Source organism: Gasterosteus aculeatus, chromosome 11, assembly GCF_964276395.1.
Source record: "Gasterosteus aculeatus chromosome 11, fGasAcu3.hap1.1, whole genome shotgun sequence".
NCBI classification, from domain to species: domain Eukaryota; kingdom Metazoa; phylum Chordata; class Actinopteri; order Perciformes; family Gasterosteidae; genus Gasterosteus; species Gasterosteus aculeatus.
In genome coordinates, this window is record NC_135699.1 from 6661275 (window position 1) to 6687848 (window position 26574).

General features: G+C 45.5%; 1 protein-coding gene across 1 annotated transcript in view; it reads left to right on the plus strand.

Annotated features, from left to right (window-relative positions):
- Positions 1-26574, plus strand: part of pvalb6 (parvalbumin 6) — a 27554-nt gene continuing 980 nt past the window's right edge. The window contains exons 1-4 of the mRNA XM_040191679.2: positions 1-300; positions 25545-25610; positions 25819-25951; positions 26039-26148. Coding sequence (XP_040047613.1) covers positions 25550-25610; positions 25819-25951; positions 26039-26148 — 304 coding nt within the window. The 5' untranslated portion in view covers positions 1-300; positions 25545-25549. The remainder of the gene's footprint in view (positions 301-25544; positions 25611-25818; positions 25952-26038; positions 26149-26574) is intronic.

Below are 26574 nucleotides of genomic sequence, written 5' to 3' on the forward strand. Positions count from 1 at the left end.
TCTCTCCCTCCCTCTTCCTTTATCTCTCCCTCCCTCTCTCTTTCTCCCCTTCATCTCACCTCCAGCCAGCCGGAGCACCACCTCCTCCTCCTCCTCTTCCTCTTGAATCCCACGGTCCGCCGGCTCTCGTCCACTTTCTCTCGCTCTCTCGTTCTCTTCATACCTCTCACTCTCTCCGCTTCCTCTTGTGTCCTCCTGTCATCCACTTCTCTCCAGACGCAAGAAGCTCCCTGGCTCGTCGCTCTTCCTACAACTACTGAGAATTCGGAAGCACTCGGGACGAAGACGCTGTCACTGGAGGTAAGTCTCGGCGGTGTGTGTGTGTGTGTTTGTGTTGGTGGTCATTAACCCTGCATGCATGAGCTGCTGCTTTAGGAGGCAGTTGGAGTCACTGGTGAAAGGAAAATAATGAAAAGGTTTGGGGAGAAAACGAGACCAAGAGCGGTGTTTGACGACGACGACGATGATTAAAATGATGATGATGATGATGATGATGATGGTGGGTCGGGGGAGAAATGAAAGAAAAATTGAGAAATCCAGTCCAAATCGACTGCTGCATCAGAAAAAGACAAAAAAAATGCGAGAGAGTTCACAAAGATAGAGAGAAAGGCAAAAATGTGAGGGAAAAAAAAAACAAAAAACAAAATGAAAGAATGAATTATAGAGCAGTGGGAGAAATAATTCAGAAATGAGAATTGGAGGCTGATGCTTCCCGGGGAAGCGCTGCATGCCTCCTCCTCTCCCGTAACAATCCCATTCACAAACAGGACCTGAGAACAGGAGATGGTGATTGGTTCCCAGAGCGCAGTGTGTCTGTGTGTGTGTGTGTGTGTGTGTGTGTGTGTGTGTGTGTGGAGGAGAGGGATTGAAACCCATTGCAACATGCGGGTGATGCTGAGGCTTCTAAGCAGATGCTTGAATGAAACGGCAGGTTGTGCGCTTGTACATTAACGCGACACCGACCAGAGGGGGTGAGAGTCACAATGGCTTATGTGTGGAGGGACCGGGGGACAAATCTTTCCCCTCAGACACAAACTTCCTCTTTCTCCCTCATTGCGTCATTCTCAATGATGCTCCAGATTGTCGTCCCTCTCCGCCGCCGTCGCCGCCGCAATCTCACTGCCGCCGACAGACGTCTTAAATTAACAGCTGTCCAAACAGAAATGGCTCTCCTGCCTCCCGATGCCGGCCAATTAGAAAGTGTCATTCGTTTGGAGAGTGGGGAGGAGTGCAGACCTGAAAGGCAGGGAGGTGATGGGGAAGAGTGAGAGATGGAGGTGAGACAAAGAGGAGAAGACATATCTTCTAAGGTCACAATGTGGGGACAGCAATAGAGAAAGAGTGATGGTAAAATCCAGGCAGCTATTTGTCGAGAAGTTTATAAAGATGTCAAAAAAACCTGCTGTTAGTAATTCACACAATGTTCCAAAATGGGATGAATAATTTTCTCCGTGTCAATGGAAGATTGAAACTGTTCGAAGCAGGCTGTTATCTCCATCTAGTCCCTGTCGAGTCACACGTCGTCAAACATCTTCAAATAGTCCTTCAGGGCAGCCAAACAGAATGACACAATAGTGCATCATCTGCATATGTATGACTGCATATGTATGACACTAAATTATTATATAATATATTGCTACATTGTTTGGGATGCCTGTAATTAGAAAGTAGAAGTAATCTTTGAGGTGCACATCAAGTACGTTTCATCGAGGTAAAAAGAAAAGAATGAGAGAATAAAAGTAATCAGCCATTATTCTCCACCTTTCACACAGCGGTAAAATACTATGCATGACTTACAGGCTATACTTTAACCATCCACCCACATCTCCAGTTGTGCTCTCTCTCCCTCTCGCTCTCTCAAACCCACACATCATACGTCCACTAAACTTCATCACCACTTCTTCATATGATATAAAAGTCAGGCGTGATGCATGGTGGCACATCCTATCCTGATTTTATGGGAAATCAGTGATTTAACAAGCGTGGAGCTCAGTGGACTGTGAAATACCCAGGTGTGATATAATGCTCCGTGGGGAGAAGGCCCGAGTGCAGGAGAGAGAGAGAGAGAGAGAGAGAGATGCCAGGTGTAAGTGTACCGAAAGGTAGATAAAGAAAGAAAGGTGTGTGTGTGGAGCAGTGCAGTACTGAGGAGAAAGTGTGGGGGAAATTTCCCTGTGCATTGGGACTGGGAAAGGCAATAAAGCCCCTTAACAGTCAGACTGGATTCATTCGGTGGATGTATTTGTGGGTTTTTATCGACAGCATGTGGTCTAGTTGGTCTCATTAAGCTCTCTGTTAAACTAGAAGTGTTGCTAAATGCACTTTTTATTTCCCCATAACAGCATAATGATCCGGCGTTTCACGCTAACTCGGTCCACTCGTATTTCCATGTTGTGTTGCGTCGGGGAAAACCACCAACCAAACACATTGTTGCCGGCGCATTTGTCACACAACAAACTTCACCACTTGGAAAAGCTGCCAATCAAAGACGTGTTTTTCTCCCCCGTCCTCCCTTGATACTTCCTGTTGCGGGTGATAAACCGTTCTTGTGTCCGTACCGCCGTGTAATGGCTAATGATTGAGTCGATGATGAGCTGAATGACTCAGAGGTGGCTTGCTTCAATGGTTGGTTTCTCACAGGTAATGATTATCATTATTGAGGCATGCAGTCATCTTCCCAATTGTTACCGCGAGTTAAAAATCAATCCTAAAGCGTAGAATAATTTAGAATACCATTAGGTGTGGTCATTTTAAACGTAAAAAACTAAACTGCAACTCATTCAAATGGCACTGATGTAAAACCCGACTATGAATCTTTAGCCATCCCAGCAGAAATGCAAGGCTGTAACAGCTAAATGCCAACCTTTGTTTGATATTAAACTTATCATCCCGAAAAGCAAAGTAGAGGTGGAACTGATGGGAATCTCAGTAGTTAGTAGGTATTAATGACATTTTTTAATAAAGTAGTTTTTGAGAAAATTTAACCCACAAAAAAAGAAGCAAAGCAAAGAAACCTGTGTCAAAAATGTCATGGAAATCCATCACGTAGTTTTGGCAGACCCACTGTGTCATTCATAGAAATGTCCAAGAACAGAAACACACACAAAGAGTTTGTGTTCTCAAACCACACATAGAAATGAGTTACTCATCTGTTACTGCCTTGGGACGCACTGTGCAGACCTGCATGCAGAATGCAAAACCACGCACAATGAAAAAAATGAAATACTCATTGCAGTTGTGGTGGTTGTGTGTAGATGGGAATGTGTGTGTGTGTGTGTGAGCGATCCATGCCTGTTGTCTGGGAGCCTATCATTTGTTCTACATTGCAAATTGCCCTCTGGTTGTCTATTTTCTCTCATGTGCTGCTCATTGTTGTGTGGAGACACAGCGGTGGTGGATGTGGGTGAGTATGGGGGCGGGTGTTTGTTTGGGCTTGTTATTAAAGGTGTGACAGGTCAGTTAATTGTGAGTAGAAAGGAGGCAGCACTTATGTAGGCCAACATCCGTCCAGGGCAAGATGTATCCTGGTCACTGAAGAAGAAAACCACATTGTCCATGGTGCTTTGCTTTGGTCTACACATCCTCCACCACCTGTGAGCTGACATGTAACCGTAAGACATGCTGTGACTGCCGCGCATATGGTTGTTACAGTCTGTCCACCACTTAAGAGGTTTCCTGGATAATTAAAACACTGTTTCCAGCCTCGGCGCAAAGCTCGCCCACAGACAATTTGCATTTGGTCTGATTTTGTCATGAAAAGCACAATTAACCCGATGTTCAAGGCATTAATTAAAACACAGATTTTGATAAAAGAGAATGAGGAAGAATTCGGTTTTTTTTTTGCTGAGGTGACAGATTTAATAAAAGAAGGGAAACTAATTTTTTTTTGGCTGCAATCAGAAACACTCAAAGTCATCTTGCAGGGCTCGTATAGCTTGCATATGTACTGAATGCAGCATTTTATCGGGCAAAGTCATCTGGGTTGATAACACACGCAAGTTACAACATACCGCGGCCGCCCGGGTCACTGCCCCCGCAGATGCAAACTGATACAAAGGGCATCTCTAGACGTGAGTCGCCGTCGCCAAGGTTAAGACCAGATGAGGCGAGGCGGCCGGCTCAGCGCGTGACGGTTGCGACGATACGCAAAATGATCAGTGAAAATCGTGCCCCAGTGTGTGTGTGTGTGTGTGAGTCGGCAGACACTGGGGCAACGCTCTGCTCATCATGTACATGTTTGAGTGGGACCGAGCCACCTGCTAACAAGGGAGGATCAGCGTGAAGGGAACAGCATGTATCCAGTCATCAGATGCTGCGTTGTCGGCTGATACCTGAACAGGGGAACGTGATAGATGGAGCACCGTGTTCTGCCCCGGAGTAACTCAGCGCGACTCTGTGGGGGTCACGGGAAGGTGTTGCACCACAATCCCTCAGAAGGGGGTGAGTTCTCAGGTGTGTGTGTGTGCGCTGCCCTGTGGTTGGATGAATCGCCCGTGGTACTAATACCCGGGTTACTATAAATACCTTTCGGTTTTAATTGTGTTCCGTGCTGTTTCTCATTATCGCTACTTCTTATGAAACCAGACCTGCACACCAGAGTCACTCACCTGCTGTCAAATGTTCTTCAAGCAGAGCACGTCTTTTCCTTGAGGAGGAACTTGGGTCCAAAAGGCGGTTTGAGCTATTTGAAGGGTTGTTTCTAAGGACAGTGGGGACAGAAGCGTGAGTAGTTTTTAATAAGGTCAAAGGGAATGTACTAACTTTAGACTGCCACAGGTCAGCTCGCTTCCAATTAGAAAACCAGCGACCTCTTAAATGAGATCATTAACAAACCTTTGGTCATGTGGGAGACATGGATTGAGACTTTTCTTATTTTAGAGCTTGATCTTTTTTAGAAACGAGAAATTAAATAGGATGAAGTGACCTATTTTATGAAAGCCACTTAAAGCCTCCATCTTTTGGGAACAAAGTCAAGTATTTTTAGAGTAACATGAATCACCCCTGAGGTTAAACGTTTATCCGGTCAACGGTTTCAGTGCTGAATTTTCCAAAATCTGCCGTTGTCAAGGAAGTCAACCTGCTTATTTTCATAGAATATTCACATACTGTTAAAGAACATTCCTTTTACAACAACAAAAACCAATGAGTGTGGATCCCTTTCCCAAGGCTCAATCTTTAGTGGATTTAAACTTTAAAAAGAACACAACTAAAGAACTTTCTGAAAATGGAGCGCCACTTAAAATTCTTCACCTGTTTGCTGTTCCACAAGTTTTCAAAGTAGGATTAGTCAAAGTGAGAGAAGGTTTCTCGCCTCCCGGCACAGCTCAAGTGGGAAAAGGAGAAATCTCCGTGCAGACCCGGCGCCCTAAATGCAACAGCTCAAGCCAATGTGGAGTAACTAACTGTCAGTGGTCCGATGGAATCGCATCGCCCTGAAGTGAATGACAGCTCATCTCAATAGCAGAGATTAGGCGATTAGGCGAGGAGCGCCGTTGTTGTGGAAAAGAATCATTGTGAACAATATCCATCACTCGCCGGCGGCATCGGCAGGAACAAAGGCCAGCGGAAGTTTCTCTTCCCGGATTCCCCTTTTTCTGTGGCTTTCCAAGTGGCTGACTCTACATTTAATGTGATCTGCATTCCATATACCATCGCCCTCTTTCTACAGGCGCCATCTCTCCAGTGCTTCTCTACATGACTCAGTGCTGAAACCTAGTCAGGGTTTTGGCTCAAAGCTTCAAGCAGAAGCTGACTGGAACCCAAATCACTGAACTTGTTTGGTGTTTCTCTATGGGTTGTGAGCAATGAAATAGGTCTCAAGAGTTTCAATACCGTGATGTTTTCATTAGGAGATTCATGTTGGCGATCTAAATCCAGCAAGATGAAGAAGAGGGAGAACAAAAGCAGCACTCAATTACACAGTTCATCGCGTACTGCCCTCCCTTAGCCTCACCTCATGTTCAATCCGGTGACTCCAGGCGGAGTCCTACGTTACCAGCAGTGGCTTTTATACCCTTCAAATTGAAATTCTATATGGCGCAAACACTTTTGAAAGTTGACATTTGTCATAGCCGTTTGTCATGGTGATGTGTGACTAACTGCCCTACATGTTAAGAGGCTGCGTGGTCACACGCGTGTACATTGGAAAAAGCATGCAGGGCTCGGGGGGCGTCTCTATTCACGTCTTCCCCTGAAGATGAGGGGCCGCGCATTTCTTCCCTTTGCGTGAATGTCCTGCACTCGACTCTTTCTCTGTCTGGCAGCCGGAGCATGAGGCGAGTCCTGAGCAGCGGGGGGAGCGTGTTTCTTGGTATAAATGCCCCTCTTGGAGCGCTTTTCTTTGTGTGTGAGCAGCCGAGAGTGCGCTAACACTGCTGTTACTGTTAAGGTTTTCTGCTGCAAGGTCAATGGAGCTCCGCCCCCCCCCCCCCCCCCCCCCCCTCTGCCCTCCCCTTCCCACCACCTCAATCGCTATTTTTCACTGCAGGAGTTGCCGCCATTGACAAGAGAGAGTCAGCTGCTGCTGACCAGGCATCACTGCCGGGGTCAGGGATACGGGGCAGCTCACACATACTGGCATGAATCGGCATCCCGCTCCTCCCCCCTCTCCCCCCGCTGCTCACTCGGGCGAACGCAGATTCTACTGCATGTGCACACATGCTGCGGTGCTGAGAAAAGGGTATTGAAGAGCGCTTGAGTTGATCCCACATACTCTTACACGCCACTGAACACATCATCCGGCCGTGAGGGCCACCGTCTACATTCAGACGACACGAAACAACCAGCAGGCGCAGTGCCGCCGAGTCACGTTTTAATATACAAACCGCTGCGGAGGATGTAGGACTAATTGCAATTAACAGCAGAAGCGGGACACGTAACTACGATGAAAAGCGGATGACAGAAAAGTCTCTCGCAGGTATTTTGGTTGGAGGACCGTAAGATCTGCGCATTCGACTGGTCGGTCGCGATCGACGTATTGAGCCTCCCTGATGTAGGCAAACGCCCCCCCAATACTCCAATGCCTGATGGATTTAACCAACTTCAAACTGCGACTTTATCAAGCCCCCTCTCCCCCTCCCCTCTCCCCCCTCTCAAGCTTTCCTCTCACATCACAGACGTGGTCCAGAATACAAATTGTGTTTTTTATCCTTTCTTTATTTGGGAAGCCCGTAATGCTGTATAGGCCCAGAAAAAGAACGGGATGTGATGTATGCGTTGCAGCATAAGAAAAGGCCGGCAACGATGAGGTGGTAAAGCTGCTCGAAAAAAAATATACCAAAAGAGGCAGAAATAAAGAGACGCCCAGAGGGAGAGAATAATGTCGAGGTGGATGGAACAGAATGAAAAGGTACAAAGACAAAGGTAATATGAGATGTGTTTGATAAGGGACAGGCCCTCGAATCAAATGCAGCTCATTGTTACGAGCAACAATGGTACAAAAGACTCCAACACAACACTGAAGCTGCATAATGCTGCAGAGTCGGCTGTTGATTCCCGATGGCTTCACCTGCACCAGTGTCCCTCTCACGTTAAAGCTAGTCCTTTTATTCCACGATGGGATCAGAAATATCGACTGATGGAGCTATGGCTGAAAAAACACATCAGGCACCAGTGGATCCAATGAGTCTGCTTTCACAGGACGCATCAGATGGGGCTCGTGGTGTAAAATGTACACATTTAGTGATTAGTCAAAGTCCTTCTTTGCTCTTTGAATTTGAGCTGAAACCTCAAACTGTTAGTCAGACCTCAATCTTAAGCCGAATGACTTCCGGTTCAACAGCAGTCACATTGTGGATGTAGTAACCATGTTTTGCTTCATAGCTCGGGGTAGGATTTGTCTCTGGTTAGCATTGGTGTGCTAAAGCCAGACGGATAGTCTGCATGTCTGTACAGGATGGACTATCTGACAGGGACAAAAGAACAGGCAATCACATGCTTACCGTCATTTCCCTTTTTCCCAATTCATATTAGCTGAACATTTCCCCTATGCCAATCAGAGGCTTATTCAGGTCACCTGTTGGGCACTGGCTCCTAATTAAGTCTCAGCCGTTCAGCTCTCGGCCAATCAGAGTGCGGCGACGCCCTTTCTTCGGGGCTTGAGTGAGGTGGAGAATTAAACGCCCTGGTCCTTCTGGTCCGCAGACGCAGACGCTTACTTTAGCGGCTTCAGCGGGAACCGCCGGTCCTCGGGCTCCCCTGAGCGAGGCCCCCCACTCAAATGTCCTGCCTGCGTGCTGCGCGGGTAGCGGACCAACCAGCACTTGGGTCCTCCAAACTGCATTAAAGAAGGACTCCAGTGCGTTCGCGCTTCACTTTAACGAAGTGCTGCAGATACTGTTGAAGGGGTCCAACTCGAAGCAGCAGAGGCCGTAGTGTGGGTGAAGCTACGGGGACACGGATTTCCCTGAATGCAACTCGATAACTCGTTCACCTTCAATGTCACTTCTTTAAAAGAAAACCTGTGTCAAACTTTGGAAAGCTTTCTCCGGGGCCACAGCTAACACGACTGAGGGACTTCCAGCAGTGCTCCTGGCCATCGTTAAGTTGAACCCGCACAATGATGTCTTTCATTGATCTAATCGAGAACACGCTGAACTTGAAGGTAACTCCTGGGCAGTTCTTCAGGGTCACAGTGAACGTTCTTCTGCGTGAAATAGCCTCCGACTCTGGTCCGTTCCGCCTCCGCGAGCGCTTGATGAAGTACGCTGTTACTCTTAACAGCGGCTGCCAGCGGTAGCTGGCGCTCAGCGCGTACGAGCCCTCGCTTCGTCAGCTCGATGGACGGGTTAACTCCGCTGTGTGGGGCGGCTGTCAGAGAGCAACATTTCTGCATTAGAGGACACAAAAGAGGAGGAGGAGGAGGATGATTGGTACAAAAAGGCCAGGGGTGTTTTGTTTGTGTGATTGTGGATGCCGATGTTTCATATTCATATCAGTGTGTGTATGTGTGTTACTGCCCAGTCCCACTTCCCATTTTCTCTGGGCTCACACACTTTTTGTGTTGGATTGCACTAAGTGCCACAGCCGCATGCACAGACAAACACTCACACACACTCACACACACACACGATCAATGTCTGTCTCGCAGGATTTAGTGTCCTCCCTAAACAAAGCAAAGAGCAACTGGACTCCATCAGAGCAGCCAAGGAGAGAATGTGCCCTTACATCACACGGCTGCCAGCCAGCCAGGCATGGCAAGACTGCAGTATTTTCAGCCGGGGAAACAAACACACACACACACACACACACACACACACACACACAGTGGCCCCGCAGCTCCTTTTAAGAAACTACAACACCTCCTCCACAGCGCAGCACCTTCAGAGATTCTTATCTCGTAGTGTAAATCGGTGAGGAAATATGTAAAAGCGAGAATGTCTCCTTGTGGTCAAGGTTAAAGTCTGTTCAATTTTTCCAATGTATGAATCCATCAGTGTCAGATAAGCTTATGTTTTGATGGTAAGATATGTTGAAATGAACTCTTCATGACTGCTTTGACTCTTCCAGTCAATAACTTTAGTGCACGGATGGATTTATCTTGTGTGTGTGTGTGTGTGTGTGTGTAATGGCGACACCTTGTCGTCAGGCTCTCTGTCTGGTGGTGCTAACAAATCAAATTAGAGGAGGAGACGGTAAAAAGGACGAGGCGGGGCCGTAAATAGCCCGCGGGATGGTTACATAGATCAGAGATTAAAAACAGAGATTTCAACACTGAAGTCGAGGGCAATTCTGTGGGTTGCGTCATATCCTGTTCTCAATGTGCTCCTACAAAATACAAGGTCAATGACTGGATGTTGCTTAGCAAAGCGACGGTGTATCCCCTCGGGTCAGAGCGGGTTTCTTCAGTCCAAAAACGATGGATCGCAACGTGTTCAGGATCATTTGCATCTTGCTTGGATTGCTTCCAGCCCCCATCCTCCCCCGATGGGGCTGAAGCGAGTATAAAAGATGGATGAAAGACAACTAAGTAACAACAATGTTACTGCAGAGTCACCCTCAGCAGCACACGTCTCTGCTACAGCTCCAAACAGGCAAACGGGCAAATGAAATACAATGTTTTTGTACAGGCCGGTCGGAATAAAATGGCTTCCATAATTATTTAACATCTGCAGGTTAGGAGATGAGATGGTGGTTATTCGACTGTTTCTCAACCTTCACGCGCTTCCTACTTCCTAAACCTCTTCCTTTTTCTGCTTGCTGGTTTAACAGATGAATCTTCATTATTTCCTTTCCACTATTTTCTCTTGAATACCAAATGCAATAACACGTTGACACGGGCTGTAGATATTTTGTAGCAGAGAAGTCGACTGGTTAATTAAACATTTCAATTTGTCCGCATTGTTTCGCTGCACTTCAAACCCTTTCATCTACTCTGCATGATTGGGCTTACCACCAATGGAGCTATTTCCATTTTGTGATAAATGCAGAAACTCCAGTGAATCGGCCCCTCAAGTAGAGCTCACACAAATATTGAAAAGTAATTAATTCGGAAATTCTCCTCTGCTGTCGCAAATGTCTGGCCGGTTTCTGCCGTGAAAGATGACTTCCATTCGCAAACTCCCATCGCGATAAGACGAATCTTCTGTCTCTCCCAGCAAGTTATAATGGCCATTTTACACCTCATTGAGCCTCGCGTCAAAATTACGATTGCGCAGTCTTAAAAACTATTGATGCTGTTGCCTATTTAATCGGCTGGCTGAATTAATCAATTTGGAATGAGAATGGAAAGAGAGAGTAATGACCTGCATGAAGACTGAGTGGCTGAGGCGATAGCATTAAAGACACATTTGTCTTAAGGAGAGATCCCTCATACTTCAAAAGGACTGAACCATGCGTAATGATGAAATTAAATAGTTACATATCAACTAAGCCCATGTTTTAGTCCGTGTGACAACGTTATTATCTGAACCAGCTATTAAAGCAAAAGGACGACTCGTGACGGTGTTCCTGTGTTCCTGTGCTGGTGGTCACCATGATGCTGGTGGAGGAATGGAGGAAGAGAGATAAACCGGGGCGGGGGAATCAAAGCTTTAAGGGGGAGAGAATGAGGTATGCAAAATGTGGCAGGTGACGAGGAAATTAATATTTAAGGAGAGATATGAAGAGTGTGTGTGTGTGTGTGTGTTTGAGAGAGAAAGAGGAGTCCAGCCAAATGGAAAGGAGGAGATGGAACAAGGCAACGGGATAGATGATGCTCCGAGAGGAGGAAGAGGCCCACACGAAAAGAACTGGAAATTAGATTTAAGAAATCAACAAAACAAAACCCCGGTATGATGGAGAGCACAGTGTAATTGAAAATAGACAATAGAAAGAACAGGTAGGAAAGCATCATTGTGTTGCTGTCCAGTCCGGCTCCAGTGCCAATTTGATTTCAAAGCATTACTGTGGAGCTACTCTATCATCACTGGCTTTAAATGAATCCCGCACTCACAAACTCACTCACCCTAAAAAAAGCCTCTTTGATATTGTGAAGCTGGCACAGGCGGACGCACTGTGTAATTACTGCTGAACACGCAACCCAAACCAAACACGGGTTTTAGTGCCTCACATTTCCATGTTACCTGAAGGCCACCGCTGTTCTCCGACACGATTGGCAAACTTCGGAAAGGTGAGCCGTCAAAGTGTCAGTAGCGGTGTTAGTGTGGTGGATGGCTCGTGGGCCGTGCACAGGTGTTTCTGTGCACTAGCCGGCTCAGGTTGCTGGTTTTCAGAGGTGAACTAGTCTAAAATCTGATTTGCTTGAAATGCAAAGCCAAAGTAATGCCAAAAATAAAGTTTCTTGAGAGATTTCCTGTCCCCGCTGTGAGCTGTTTGGTGATACCTCCTTTTATATAAAGCATTGGGTAGCTACTTGAGATGCAACCACACGCCTACCTGCTGAAGCACAGCATCCGATCTGCACTGGTCTCGCCTCAGCGGAGATTGCCGTGAGGATGAAATGAGGGAGATGAGAAAACCATCAGAGACCTCGGTGAAACGCACAGATGGCAGAACTCAGCTGAGAGACAGATGTTTCTCCCAGAAGGACGGACAGAAGGAGCACAGTTCCTGTGGCCCGGATTCAGGTGTTACTGTGACAAGAAAAGAGGCGAAGACAAAAAAAAAGCTTTCGTTTAACATTTTGTTTAAATGTGACTTTATGTTCCTGTCAACACTAAAGTTCATTTAAAAAGGATACCCCGTTAAGCGAAAGGTTACATCCAAGAACGTCCAAAGATCCACAGCCGTCCCTGCAGACATGCTGGTCCAGTAGGTTAAAAAGAAGAGGGATGAAAACAATATTTCAAAAAGGGCCGTCAACAGAGGGGCCCCTCGTCCGTCTCATTACAGCGGCCGAGTCACATCAGTGCTGTCACATTCCCTCCTTCACCCCACCTTTCCACTCTCAGATATCAGCCTCATCTCCGCAATCTCCTGCCCGCGTCTCCCTCCCCACCTTTACGTGCCTCTCCTAATTACTCCCCCTGTCCATCACCTGGTCTCCCTCTACCTTCCCCCCGACTCACCAACCTCGTCTGTCACCTCCCATTCCATGTCAGCAGCGTTTATTGGCGGGCCTGGTTCAGCAAATACTACAACCGAAATCCCCTGTCTGTGTGTGTGTGTGTGTGTGTGTGTGTGTGTGTGTGTGTGTGCGCCTCTCAGAGTTTGCGGGATGGGATTTGAAAGTGTCACCTGATGCGTGTGTGGTCCCCAACTCCTGGCAGATGTTGTTGAACACGCCAACCGCTGTTGAACAGATGATAAACCAAAGCGCAGCACAGCCAATCACTCAGCTCAATCACAATGTGCTGCTCCCTCTCTTTCTGCCGTTCAGTCTCGTTACTTTCTCTCTTTCATGAGTTAGTACTGTGCAGTATGCAGGAAGCGCTGGAACCCCTGCAGCTGTATGTACACTTCACCTAAACACACACACACACACACACACACACACACGCACACACACACACACACAGTGACTTGCTGACTGGCAGTAGTGAGGTGCCTTAAGTTTTGACGCCTGCCGCTGAGCGCTCGCTCCCGCGGGTGCAGCAGATATCCTTTAGGTGGCAACAACAAAAGGTCAAAGTATTGATCATTGTGCGTTCTCACGCAGGTCCGTGAGTTAGTGAACAAATACAGTCTCCTTCGAGGGAGGGGGGGGGGGGGGGTGAAGTGATGTGATGATGAAAAGGGCTCCTTGGTAATCGCTTTGGGCTGCACGGTGATGGATTCCATTGCAGATATTGTTCAGCCTACACTCAAGTATGCACATAGAAATCCCAGTCACGTAACTGTGCGGATACTCATACACACATGCCTACACTTTAAACGTTAAAACCTATTTGATGCACATTACGTAATGCCTCCCCATAGCTGGTTAATGAACGTTAGCACTGAGGTCAGACCGGTCACATCATCCCCGGGGCTTCATGTGTGCTACTGGGACGTAGCAGCCTGCAGGTCAGAGAGGTTAAGTCAAAGGTATAATAGAGTGTTTGTGTGTGTGTGTTTGTTTGGGGGATGAACAGGTCAAAGGGCAAGCCAGCTGCAGATGAAGTCCTATTTGGAGGAAGCTGTTTGAATCAGAAAAGAAACTGAGCATAATAATACGATTTACACGTTTAACATATTTTCCAACTTGACTTCCAAAATCCACAATGATGCAGGTGAGTCGTGCTGTTTAAAGACAAGTCAATTATTTCTGTTTCCCGAGAAGTCATGAATGTTTGTTCAAAGGCGAGCTGTTCGATTATAACTCCTCGCCGTCTATCGCCTCCGTGAAACACTCTCCAGCTAGATGAACTCATTTCAATCCAGGAATTAAAATGAAACCAATTTCTCTTTTCAAAGGGCATTAAATGAAACCCAGTGTGACATTTTCTCGTTACACCAAGATAAGAAGACTTTGTATTTCCGAGCTGCGCGCGAAGAAAAAAAACAAAAAAACGACCATTTGCTTCTTCATTAAACAGTCCTTAATGTTGCTGCTGCTGCTGCATTCAATGACAGCCCCACTGACTCAGAGGTAAACGCTCTCTGCGACTAATCTAATCACATCATACTTTGGTTGAAGGTGTGCACTTAATAAGTCTTATAAGTCAAGCCGCTATGGGACATTAGCGGGCAGTGGATCGATGCACACGAGAGGCTGGTGCATTAAATAGACTTAACCATAGTGCCTCAAGGGTCCAATCCATCCTCCTCCCTTCCTTTCACCCACGCACACGCGTTGCGCTCTGCGGCGAGCTGACACTACTGCAGCCCTTCTTATAATGCTCAGTGAGCCTGCATTTTACGTTCATTTTGGATGGCGAGACGTTTTGGTGGGGTTGATATGTGCAGCATTTGAACATCATCCCATTCAGGTTTTTTTGTTTTAACTTAAATTGGGAAAGAGATGTCTGTAAATCAGTGGATCGTCTTTTGAGGTGACCCGACTTCCCTGTAGGAACCCACAGCCCTAAATCTGGGAGATGGGGTTAAAGGAAATGTCTGCTTGCTCTGTGCAGAGAGGTCGCGTATTTCCTCACTGAGCACAGAGCAGCTTCCATGAACAGGAACCTGCTTCCAACACTGAACACCCAAATATAACTGCAATACATGTACAATACATGTAAGTGTCGAAGACATGAATAAATGTGCTCAGAGTTTATCTGTAGACACACACACACACACACACAACCCTCATTTAGTGTTCGCTAACTGCTTTAATCTGCTGTTTCACTGGTTGATGGAGACGGTGATAAACAAACGTCCTCTCCGTCTTGCAACTGACAGAGCAAGAAGAATCCTTCACCCGAGCCAGTCCTTGACTTGAATTAGATTTCCCCTGCAATGCGGCTGGCTCCCACAGCCCTCGGTCAGCCGGTTAAGATAACGTGTGTTAACAGACGCTTCACTTAGGAATGAGCCTTAACCCACACTGGCCATAAAATATAGCAAATAAAGTCAGACATCTGCAGGGTGAGAGAGCGCAGTAGGTGCCGGTCTTCTTATAGTCTTAATGTTTTTATAATGTGCAGCATTTAGTAGTGCGGTGATCAGCAAAAAGAAACACGTAACCATCAGGCCGTCTGTGACAGGTTGCTGCTTTTTATCATAAGGCGCAGATGTGGTCGTGGGTCCAGCTGGAGGGGATTCAAGGGAGGGATGATAATAATAGATCTTCTCTCGTTTTATTGCCTGACACCAGCTATTTGTTGGCATTTGATTCACTTTACTACTCACATCCCACACATACCGTAGAAAACACATTTCCCTCGGCACACTCAACATGTCATACGCTCTTTTGTCTATTTTTAGGACAAGGTGTGTAGCTTGAATGCATGCATGTATATGTTCGTGTTGGTGTTTACAACTCAGAGCAGGAGGGGAGTTCAGTGTTTTGAGTGTGAGTGGTACGTGCCCATTCCTTTTATACCTTCGGCTGTAAAGCGCCATGCTGCAGACAGCGGCTTGTAAATATGAAGGACTCAAACGTAAGATCTGCAGTTGGGTTACATTTGCTGTCATTTAGATTCACGTGTGAAAAGAGATCAATGTTATTCTCCGGTTAGATAATGTATGATGGGCTGATCCATAACTCCAAAGGGAAAGCATCATTATTTCAGCCGTCACAACGTCTGTTTGTCCGCGCAATAGATGATAAGCTGTTATACTAATAAGGAGTGAAGAAACAATGTGCCAAGTAATCCATCATAATCATCATTTATGACCAACTAGAAATCACCTCGGTCTCTATTATGTTCTTTTCTTTTATTTGATGTTTGGGACATTTCTGGGCATCGTCCTTTTCACCATAAGTGTGCAGCTACACAAGAAACTACAAAAATGGCAAGCTAGGTAGCAAAAACAAGGCAAACACTGTGAGGGAAGACGCCAGTGTAACCAACGAATCCTGCAATGTACGCTGTTAAACTTAATGAAGATGTTAAAGGAATTAAACAAACAATTTGATTATTCTCGGTTGACTGGAATCCAAAAATGTTTTTATCGACATGAATTAATTTAAGCCAAATGTAGCACAGCTTTAACTTTAACACGCTACTTTTGTTTGACTTCCCATTTCTGCAACTTGGTTCAAAAAGTTTGTTTCTCTTCTCCTCTCTTACTGTATTTTTGAATACTGCTCAATTCTCATCACAAGGTGCTGGAGCTCATATGGCTTCTGAAGTCAGTCTCAAATATTGTCTGACACCTGCTGTCGGGCCTCACACAGTTCTGACAGGCGAGGCTGGCATCAGATTCTGTGAGAAGAACACAATCCCCCTCGGCCCCCCAAAGGATGTGGATCCCGCATTTCACATTTCACAGGCGCCGGCTGCCTTAACTTTCCCTCCAATGTGCTTTATGTGCAATTGGACAGTGATTTTTCGATTTAGTTTTGTGTTTTTTCAGCTGACTATCTTATTGGTTGCTGTTTTGGACGACCAACACCACCAGGTTGACATTGTTGGTTTTAATTGATATTTGTTGACAGCTATTTGATGGCTTGCCAGGGAATTTGGTGCTCACATCCCCGTCTGCATGAAATCTTTGACAGTTAATATCGTAAACATCATGACTCCTAAAAAGTGTTTGCATTGTCTTTGCGAGTATGTTAGCATCCTGCCAATAGCATTTAGCTCAAGCGCTAGCCTTACAGGACCGCTAATGCCTGTGGAATGTTTATTTAAGATTTCCATCTGAATGGACACAATGTTTAGATCGACGTCCCATGTTATTGCTTTAATGTGTAACATTTATCTCAGCAGCAGAGTGAGGCAGATGTAAAATGCAGAAGTCCCTTTAGGACGTCCTGTAATGATGGTGATATTCCCTATTATGTGTGTAGTGTGCAGCGTAGAACCGCTAAGCCAGAGTTAAGACATCAGAACTTCAATGATTACAGCAGGGATGAAGTGATGACAGTGATGAAGATGGAGGAGACAAAGGTGCTGTCGATGGCTTTGATCGAGATCCCGTCTCCCTGAGAAATAAGTCTGACGCTTCTCTCACAACGCTCATTTATCTTCCTCCTACAGACTCATCTCCCAGTCTGGAGCTCCTTTCTCCTTCCTGTCTTCTCTCTGTTGATTCGTCGTTCCTCTCTGTGTGTTTACGAACAAGTCATCAGTCTTTCGGTCCTTTATGTCCTCGGTATCTTTGTCCATCTCTTTGTGCATATAAAGGATCTGATTATTAATGTAAAAGGGGGGGGGGGATTTGTCCAGGTGCCCAATCTGTCTGCAGCGAGCACCGGGCGAGCTTACACACTTACAGGGAAACGGACAGCAGACGAGATTGGATTGGATTTCCTATTAACAGGCAAATCACTCCTCTTTCGTACTCAGCATCTGTAATCTTTTGCACTTTTCTTCTATTCTCTACCTCTTTTCTTTTTTCATCCATCCTAGGATCAATCTGCACCTTTTTCAGAGTGAAAGAAAGACGATGGAAAAATAACTGCGGGGACAGAGGAACATAATAGTGCTTGTGGATGGAGATGATTCCATGTAACAGCTCTCTTCTCTCGGTCTGTCTCCCTCGCAAAGGCTTTTCCGTGAGCGGAGTCATGATACATTTTGAAAGGTGTATTTAAATTTCACATCTGCTTTTTCGTTTTCGATGGTTTTACGGACTCTGCAATGGCTGGAGCGACACGAGCTGATGTGTTGAGGGTGTTAAGTGAAACATTTTATTTACTCACAGTTTTGGCTGAAGCATTCTGAAATGGTCCATGCCATTATTTACCTACAACATCCATTATTTAATTGTTTAAATTGCTTTAGAAGTACTTTGCTATGCATCCCTCTATCATGTCTGTAAATCCTGCCACTTTGAACAAATGTGGCTTGTACTACAACTATCAGTGTTGGATGGCAGTATATTTATGTACAGTACCAGTCGAATCTTTGCTTTTGACTGGTACTGTATATTTACAATGGTAAATGTTTGCGATAATATACACAACTCAACAAATTATACAATTTAGGTCAAGTTGCTTTTAGAGATTGTAATGCACAAATGTGAGATTTATACCTCTTAATACAAAAAGTGAACTGTGCAGAGACCAGATGGCTGGAATCGACTCAAAATAGGTGTCTGAATTGTGTTTGCTTACCTGGATCCAGATTCAGAAGAACCTCTCCGGTCTACCGACTTTTCTTATTCCCATCACTTTCGTCTCTCTTCTCCTCCTCCCGAGACTTTAATTAATCCTCATTGTTCATCTTGAGAATAACTCCCCTTTGATCAAAGTCAAAAAATGTTATAGAAATTAAATGTCATGTGTTACTCAGAACATGTGCATTTAAGGTTGCACCAGGGGCTCCTTCACAATATAAACATTATTGGAGAGTCTAATCATCTGAGGCAGTGTTTTGTACTCTACGTTGCAATTGACAAGAAAATAGAGTGAAAAATACAAAGTATGCTTTAGTTTTTTGAAGCAACCCATGATGTTTTTTCTCAGTCAGGCCACAGCCATAAAAACCTTACCCATGATGAGAATTTATCATCCCTATAGGCATTTTCCTTCTCTCTCCTCCACCTCGTCCTAACACGCGCCTTCCCTGGTGGGTGCCTTTGTCCGCCTCTTGCCCCCCCCAACCAATCCCCCTGGCCTCCACCCCCCCTTTCGGCTTCTCCTTCGCCCTCCCTCTCTTAATTCCTCCTCTGTCATCATCCACTTCTATCTCCCCCGTCGGCTTCGCCTGTCAGAAGTCACCTTCCCCTCTCATTCCCTCCTTCCTTCTGCCTTCCCCCCCCTGCTGATTCCAAAGAGATTCCCCGGCACGCCACGGATCAAGGCAACCCCCTGTGATAGAGAGCAGAGGGAAAACGAACAGTGCTGCAACAAAATGACAAGATTGAAGCGAGAGAGAGAGAGAGGATCTAATGGTTAAAAAGATGTAGGACTTTGGGGGGAAGGTTTTGTGATTTGGACCGGGACTGGTGTCCCGGCGCAGTTGTGCCAAAGGGAATACAGAGCAAGGGGACAGAGAGGGACAAAGAGGACACGGCAAGGTCTCGTGGTCCAGATACCAGAGACCAGAGAGATACAGAAAAACAGTCAAACGCTCTTCGTCAGCAAACAAAATAGTTGATCAAATTCATCTCGACCGGTGGACAGCAAAGGTAAGACATCTTTGCCCACTTCCAAATGGTGCTGGACTAAACAAAAAAAACTTCCAACATCAATAAGATGTTGGATTAATAAGAATCTTGAATTAACACCGTAACAGTAATCGAGACAAACCAATTGCTGAAACACCAAAGAACGGCCATTCCTCTTTTAATAGCTGCTGCCATTTCTCTGCGGTCCAACACGCAAAAAACATGCACAGCAGCAACACAGAGGATCGATATCACGCCATCTCTCCAAAGAAAACTTGTTTATGGTTTTCACGTACAGGTCAGTCGCCCTTAAGTCTCGCTTCCCTAAAGGTCAGAGGCTCTCCAGTAATACCGCTGGTGGAAACGGTTGATCTTCGCGGTGATCTACAACCACTTCACGTCTATAGACGAGCCTCAGTGAGGACTTGTTGGCCGGGAGTGCTGCGCCGTCTCAGTGAGTCTCTCCCGCACCTACTACCCCCCCACCGCCATCATCCAGGATGAGATATAATTGAGATATTACTCTGGTAATGCTTTGCCATAAAGAGACAGACGGACACACAGAGAGATGTCACGTTTTAAATGGAAATGATGTTAACAAATCCATGTTCTCACGACACAGAAGTAAGTGGCGTTCATTTGGGATAAAACGCAGGGATAGATGAAACCAATAGGAGAGGTGATTGCTGGAGAAAGGTCTGAAATGTAATAGATTTTCTTTTATAAGCTCTTCAGTAGTATGAGTGTAGATATCGACTAGAGGGAATAACTTTCTGATAGCAGTCGTTTGCTGCCAAAATAAAAGGGCCGTTTTTGTTGCTTTGCGTCGTCATTCAAGGTCAAATTTTAATTACGCTTAATGAGATTGAAGACATTCTCCACCCCTGTGCTCCAGGGATGTGTAACTTTGCCAAAATGCTGAGGCAGTGAAAGACATGAAGCTCCTCCGGAGAATTAATTTCCGATTCAAAAGATGTTCAGATTTAAAAAATCTTGCATGTACTTTAACAGCAGACACATTAAGTTGGATGAATATTGATTACGACACTTAAGTGCATGCAGTCTCGGTTAATTAATGAAGAGGACAGATAATATGTTGTTTGTGTGTCACAATGCAATATGTATGCTTTTTCTAACCCTTTTGATGTTGTTTCTTTAGACGGCAGATTAAATGGAATTTATATCTTTAATTTGTTTTTGTAATATTTTATGCAAATGTATTTGCAGGCGGCACGTGAAAGATTCCTCGCGAAATAATGTCCCTCGTTGGAGTTTAGATTATCTATCTTAGTGGTGTCTTAGTGAGTAAACATGCCAACGCTTAATACACGCCCGTTAATAAATGCCAAGAAACTTTGTGTCATTTTCTGCTCCGCATGAACCGATATACCTCAGGTGATGGCGCCACCACCAGGTCAGAACTATACATTCTTTATATTTCAAAACTAGCATAATAAATGAAAGGTCCAAAGGTGGACCAAATGCCACAAAAAAACCAACACCAACAAATGTCTTTCTTTAACGAGCGCTGGAACTGTTTGCAAGTCTGGATCGTTACCGTATGTATAGTTTCTGACGCATAATATTCAGCTGGAGTTAAAGTTTATTACAACCATCTGGCTGTGCAACAGAGATGCAATGGAAGACAATTATCACACAAATAAATCATATTTGACTAATGTATGTTCAGTGAATGAGGAAGGTCATGAAGTACTGTGCGCCTATGAACACACACAAGCGCGCACACACACAAGTGTGTAGTTAATCCTATTCTGTACCTGCCAGAGGATTAGCCGGTGGACACTGGTGATAATAGCCAGATGATCCTCTGGGCTCTGCACTACTTTCATCAAATCCAGTGTTTCCCAGCTGTGTGTGTGTGTGTGTGTGTGTGTGTGTGTGTTTGTCTTTGCTTTTGAATGAACAACATTGTACTTTATCGACAGCTCTGTGCAATCAATAGACAATGCGATGCACACTGAAAAGCTACACTCCCCCATCAGGCGTATTTACAGATAAAGTGCAGATTGGTGGTGTTCAGATAAAAGGCTTTCATGGAGGAGGAACATCACTGGGGAACCTTTGTTTGATTGGCCGTGCCCCGGCGGAGAGGGCGTGGTTCTCCTTTAACCACGATGTTGGCGTTGCGATTGGCGGCTCCCCGGGGGCTTTGCAGCAGCCCGGTCCTCCTGACAGAGCTAAGCATGGGTTTAATGCAGAAGTCAAATGTTATCTAGATGCCTCTATGTAAAGTATACTTATGACCTTATTATTTACATTATTTAAATATATTATGTTATAACGATCTGAACCCGGTTATATCTCCAAATATTTTATTCAGGCTAATTGTTTTCATATTAGTAGGCATTAGAGACACACAGAGGAACAGCTGTTCTTATTCAGTGAGTCATTACAAGGAAATCCCAATATTGGTGACCTTAATTTAAACTTAAAGCAGAATAAAGCTCCAGGGGTGTACGAGTCACAACACAATGCTCATTGTGCAGTAACTCATTGCAGCGCACTGGAGCAGCAGCACAGAGGGAGAGAAACACACACACACACACACACACACACACACACACACACACACACACACACACACACACACAATTCCTTCAAAGCCTATTCTTGCAGAGGATGAGAGTTCACTTCTAGTTCACAAAAAAACGATCCTGAAGAGGCATATCTCTTTTTCTCCTTTTACCCTTCCACAACATTCACAACAACAACAACACCCGAATGAAAACAAGGGGCTTGTTTTCTTTCATTGCAGGCACATTCCTCTCTAAGCCTTGCCTCCCTCTCTGTGACTCACACACACACACACACACACACACACACACACACACACACACACACACACACATGTTCACGCAGCTGTTAAAGGAGGAAAAGCACAGCAGCTTGGTTAAGTTTCCCACACCTAGAGAGGCCATCGGGGCGCTGGGACTTCCCACAAAGGAAACCCCGGCTGTACATACTGTACGTTCAGGGGCCTCGTGAAGATACCATCAATATCCTGGAATGCTCACTTTCATGTCCCACATTGTTCACTTGCTTTCCTTCTTTCTCTATACAGAGAACCTACATACATGAACCCACTCAAATGGCCTTCTGTGGTCAGATATTACCGTGCCGTTGTCTAAAGTCATTCCAATAAAAACCCACGTTGGCAATCACACCGTATACTTTGGAGACTTCTGAGCAGGCAGCATATCTTATAGCCCCGGCCTTCTGCTTTGGTCGTGAAATTGATTCTGAAAAGATTCTGTTTTAGTCTGAACAAGACATCTCAGTGTTTCAAGCCTGCGGACGTCAGAGCAGTGAAGAGTGAAGGATAAAAGCAAGGTCATCCGCCACAATTCACTTTGAAACGGTCTAGATGGAGACGAGGATTGTACACAATACATCATATCAGCACTGCAGGACAGCAGACTTCAACCTCGCTGGATTTGAATATGAAAATGAAAGAGCATTATTTGATTCCTCTTCACAGCCTCAGATTAAATCATCTATGGCTGAGGAGAAAAATCTATAGATTTATGTAAACAAAGCATTCAAGGCATTATATTCTAACTTGACTTAATATCATAATAACTAACCAGGCATTACAAAGGATAGTATAGTATATAACACATTCTGTATGTTGTGTCTCTCTGACATGCATAAGCATCCCCACGCTGAGTCATTTTGAGTGTTTCAATCCCTCAAGTTTCCTGTTTTATTTTGACAATCTCATTAAGGAACCCTTCACTTCCTGTCTTTGTGACTGAACATGTCTGATTTAAATCAGAGTTGTCCTTTGTATCCCAATTGAATTTATAAAGTTAGTTTGATAAGCATCACAGGGAGGCTAATCAGGTATATCAGTTCCCGCCACAGTTAAATTGAACAAAGCCGAGCTTACTGGTAAAATCTGCTCAACCTAAAAATAAAATATAGTAAGTCTCACGATACATAAATAGAGGCTGATCGATTCGGCCAACAGGATTTAAAGTATTTAACGTTATGTTTGACTGTTGATTTATTAAATCAGAGTTATAGCGAATGAAACATGACTTTGAATTCAGCGGCTGGACGAGATGAAAACCAACCTTCTAAGATCAAGAATCCAGAGTAAAAGCGCAGCACAAACGCAATTGGACTTAATTTGCTTTTATAAATCAATGTACTGTACTTCGAACATTTCCACTGGCAGCACGCTGACTCTGTAAATCCATTTCATCATTTCAGGGCGAATTGTCTCTTTTCCACCGCGGACACATTTGTGGTAAAGGTCAAAGAAGGAGGTTGTACTTTTGTAATGACAAAAGATAGGATGGGCGGTCGCACAAGTTAAGCGGTGTTCAGTATTGATCTTTGTGTGCAGCAGTGTGTTACTGAACTAGATAACACGGAACAAGGAGCTCCTTCATCACTGGAGTGGAATGTGACGGCATTGGACTACTTCTAATGTGGGACACTGAAATCAGATGTCTGTAGGTAATATCAAAAACAATTAAAGATCCAGCCAAGATGTTCATCATATTACACTATGATTAATATTATAGTGTTTGAAGAACCGAAGCCACGTGGATACCAGCCTGCTTTTGTCATAATTAGCCTCAGATGCAGCTACATTAATCCACTGTGTTAGCAAGCAGGTGATATTATAATAGTTGTTGCTTGAGGCGTGATGCGAGATGCACAGGCATTTCCACTGAGGATTATGGGGCGATAATGGCGATGCCCGCCAGCTCAGCGTTATGGGCCGGACACGGGGAGCGGAGTGATAATGATGAAGTTGATGACCTGCCGTTACTGCGACTTTTTAGTGAGACATTTCAGTCTAAGCTGCTTTGCATCAACGTGATGTTTCTTTGTTATCTGGTGAGCTTCCCATCAGTTCTCATCAGAACGGTGCTCCGGGCGTAGAAATAGAATAGATCGGAATCCACGCAGCAGGATGGACATGCAGGGCGGGACGTGAAATGTAGAAATCTAACTGGCGTGTCGGTTGGCTGTTTTCGCCACGTTTTAATGCCAAACCGGTTACAGGAAATGGACCGAGCATCAGGTGCTCGCCGGGTCCAACAGTCCGTGCGCCTCGACGTTGCTAACCGTGGTCACCCATCCGCCTCCGGAGCGGCCTCCCGGCCCCCGCTAACCCACACGGCCCAAAAACAAACATAAAATTCCCATTTTCTTTTGCACTGGTCCACTGACCACAGGGACCGGTTCAATGTCTGTTCTATTTCTGTGGCTCAGAGCTCAGTGGTTTATTGTACGTTCTTCTTCGCTGGATCCCGTTGGCCTTCAAAGTGCAGGTTTCTGGCTCCGGGGCTCCACACAAACATCTGAGGGAAGAAATCCACATGAAAAATCTTTTTTACAAGAGTTTTGGATCCCAACTAACCGAACAGATGAGGACCCTCGTCTTTTTGTGCTGAACATGGGACACTGTTTTCTTCCTGTGCACTCCTCGTAGAGCCTTCTCCCAAATCTGTGTGTGAGATGTTTGTGCGGCTGACAGTTGCACAAAGTTGTTGTTGTTGTTGTTGTAGTAGTTGTTGCCCCAACTGGTGAGACTGTGTTCAGGACAATGAAGGGTCAAATTTAAGTTCCTTGAAAGGACTCGACGCCTACACCTTATGTCATGCTGATTTCACACCTTAGATGCAGAGTTCTAGTCTTGTCATCAAGATTTTAGTTTGGAAGAAAGCGCATTGAGCCGCCAGCTGGACTAAGAAGCGTGACATTTACAGAAAGGTGTCATTGTTTACACACTCAGTTTCAGGGACCATTTGAGTTTTTTTGCTCAACACGTGTTTGTGTGTGTGTTAGTTTAGTGAAAGGTCGAGTAAACGTCAATCATCTTGAGTTGAAATAATATCTGTCAAATCCCCATCGCGGTTTCCCCGACCACAATGAGCAAAGTGACATCAGACCGCCGCATCCTTGTAATGCTCACGTCACTCGCTCCGTCTCAGCACCTCAGTAGATCACTTGTCCAAAGAGTCACAGCGTCGGTCAAAGTCAGGGCAAGGGGGGCGACTTCCTGAGCGGCGATCGGGTTGCGTCACGCGCGCCGAGCAAGAGGCCAACAAAGAGCCACTGAGTGCCGGGCTCAACTTTCCCAGCGAGAGCTTTGAGACAGTCCTGGTTCCATCCGTAACAGCTCTGTGATGTCAGACGAGTTTAAAAGCAAGACATGTGGGGACGTCCTCCCCCTTCTGCTCCGGGGTCTTGGCCTTTCTCCAACTCCGCCACGTCTCCTTCGCCTCCCTGCGTTTGTCACTCCTCCTTTGAGGGTCACTGATTCGGTCTGTCACCACACCACCTCCTTCTCACATGTCCTGGTTTCCTGCTCCGTTTCCAGAGTGTCACCGGTGTAACAGGAGAATGTCCCCTGAGTTGTCTCTGCCCGACTCTAGCGACCTTGTTTTTAACCTCCGTTGCCCTCTTTGTCTTTCTATTGACAGCTGAGATGGCAATGAGCAGCATCCTCAACGCTGATGACATCAAGAAGGCTCTGGACGCATTTGCAGGTAAAAGCAGTTTCCACATCTGGCAGTTTCCAGCCGTTTTTTAATTACAATTTTTTGTTTAAACAATGTTGTTCGTCTTTGCGTTATATTTTACCTTTCAAACGAGTTGATTGATATAAAAGGGAAAAGAAATGATTGTAAAGTACCGACATTTTGCATCATTGTGCGTCGTTTGTCTGCGTTCCTCCGCGTGTGTGCGTTTGTGCAGTGGCTGGTTCCTTTGACCACAAGAAGTTTTTCGAGATAATGGGTCTGAGGGCGAAGTCTTTCGACGAAGTGAAGAAGGTCTTCCTGGTGCTGGATGCCGACAACAGCGGCTTCATAGAGGAAGAGGAGCTCAAGTGAGACAAACACACACACACACACACACACAAACATGTATGCAACAAATGTTCTCGTATCCATTGTGCTTTTCTGGTCCTGGTTAGATTCGTCCTGAAGGGTTTCTCCAAAGATGGGCGGGACCTGACGGACAAGGAAACCAAAGAATTTTTAAGAGCAGCCGACAAGGACGGTGACGGCAAGATTGGAGTTGATGGTAAACATCGTTGTATTATTGGGAGCGTCTTGGTGTCGCCAACAGACACAGTGCAAAATTACTGTCGAGAACACACACGACGGCATGATTCCACCCATTAGGGGACTGTCCATAAATGACAGGGGGACAGGGGGCAGGGGTCAAACATTAGGAGTGGAATTAGCAGCAGCCAAAATGACGGTAAACATAAAAAGTGGTGCGTCCTCTTCATTTCTCCACGTTTGAACCAATAAGCACTCGTCACCAACGTGACAGCGTCGGCTAATGGGACCCAGGCAGCAGCGCCTAATGTTTCCCCTTCACGCATTAAAGGTCTCGCTCTTCATCATGGCTTTACCTGCATCACAGACCAGCGCATTTTACACATCATCCATATCATAGCAGCCTACTCTCTATTAGCAGATAAAATCCCTGGTTACGACAAAA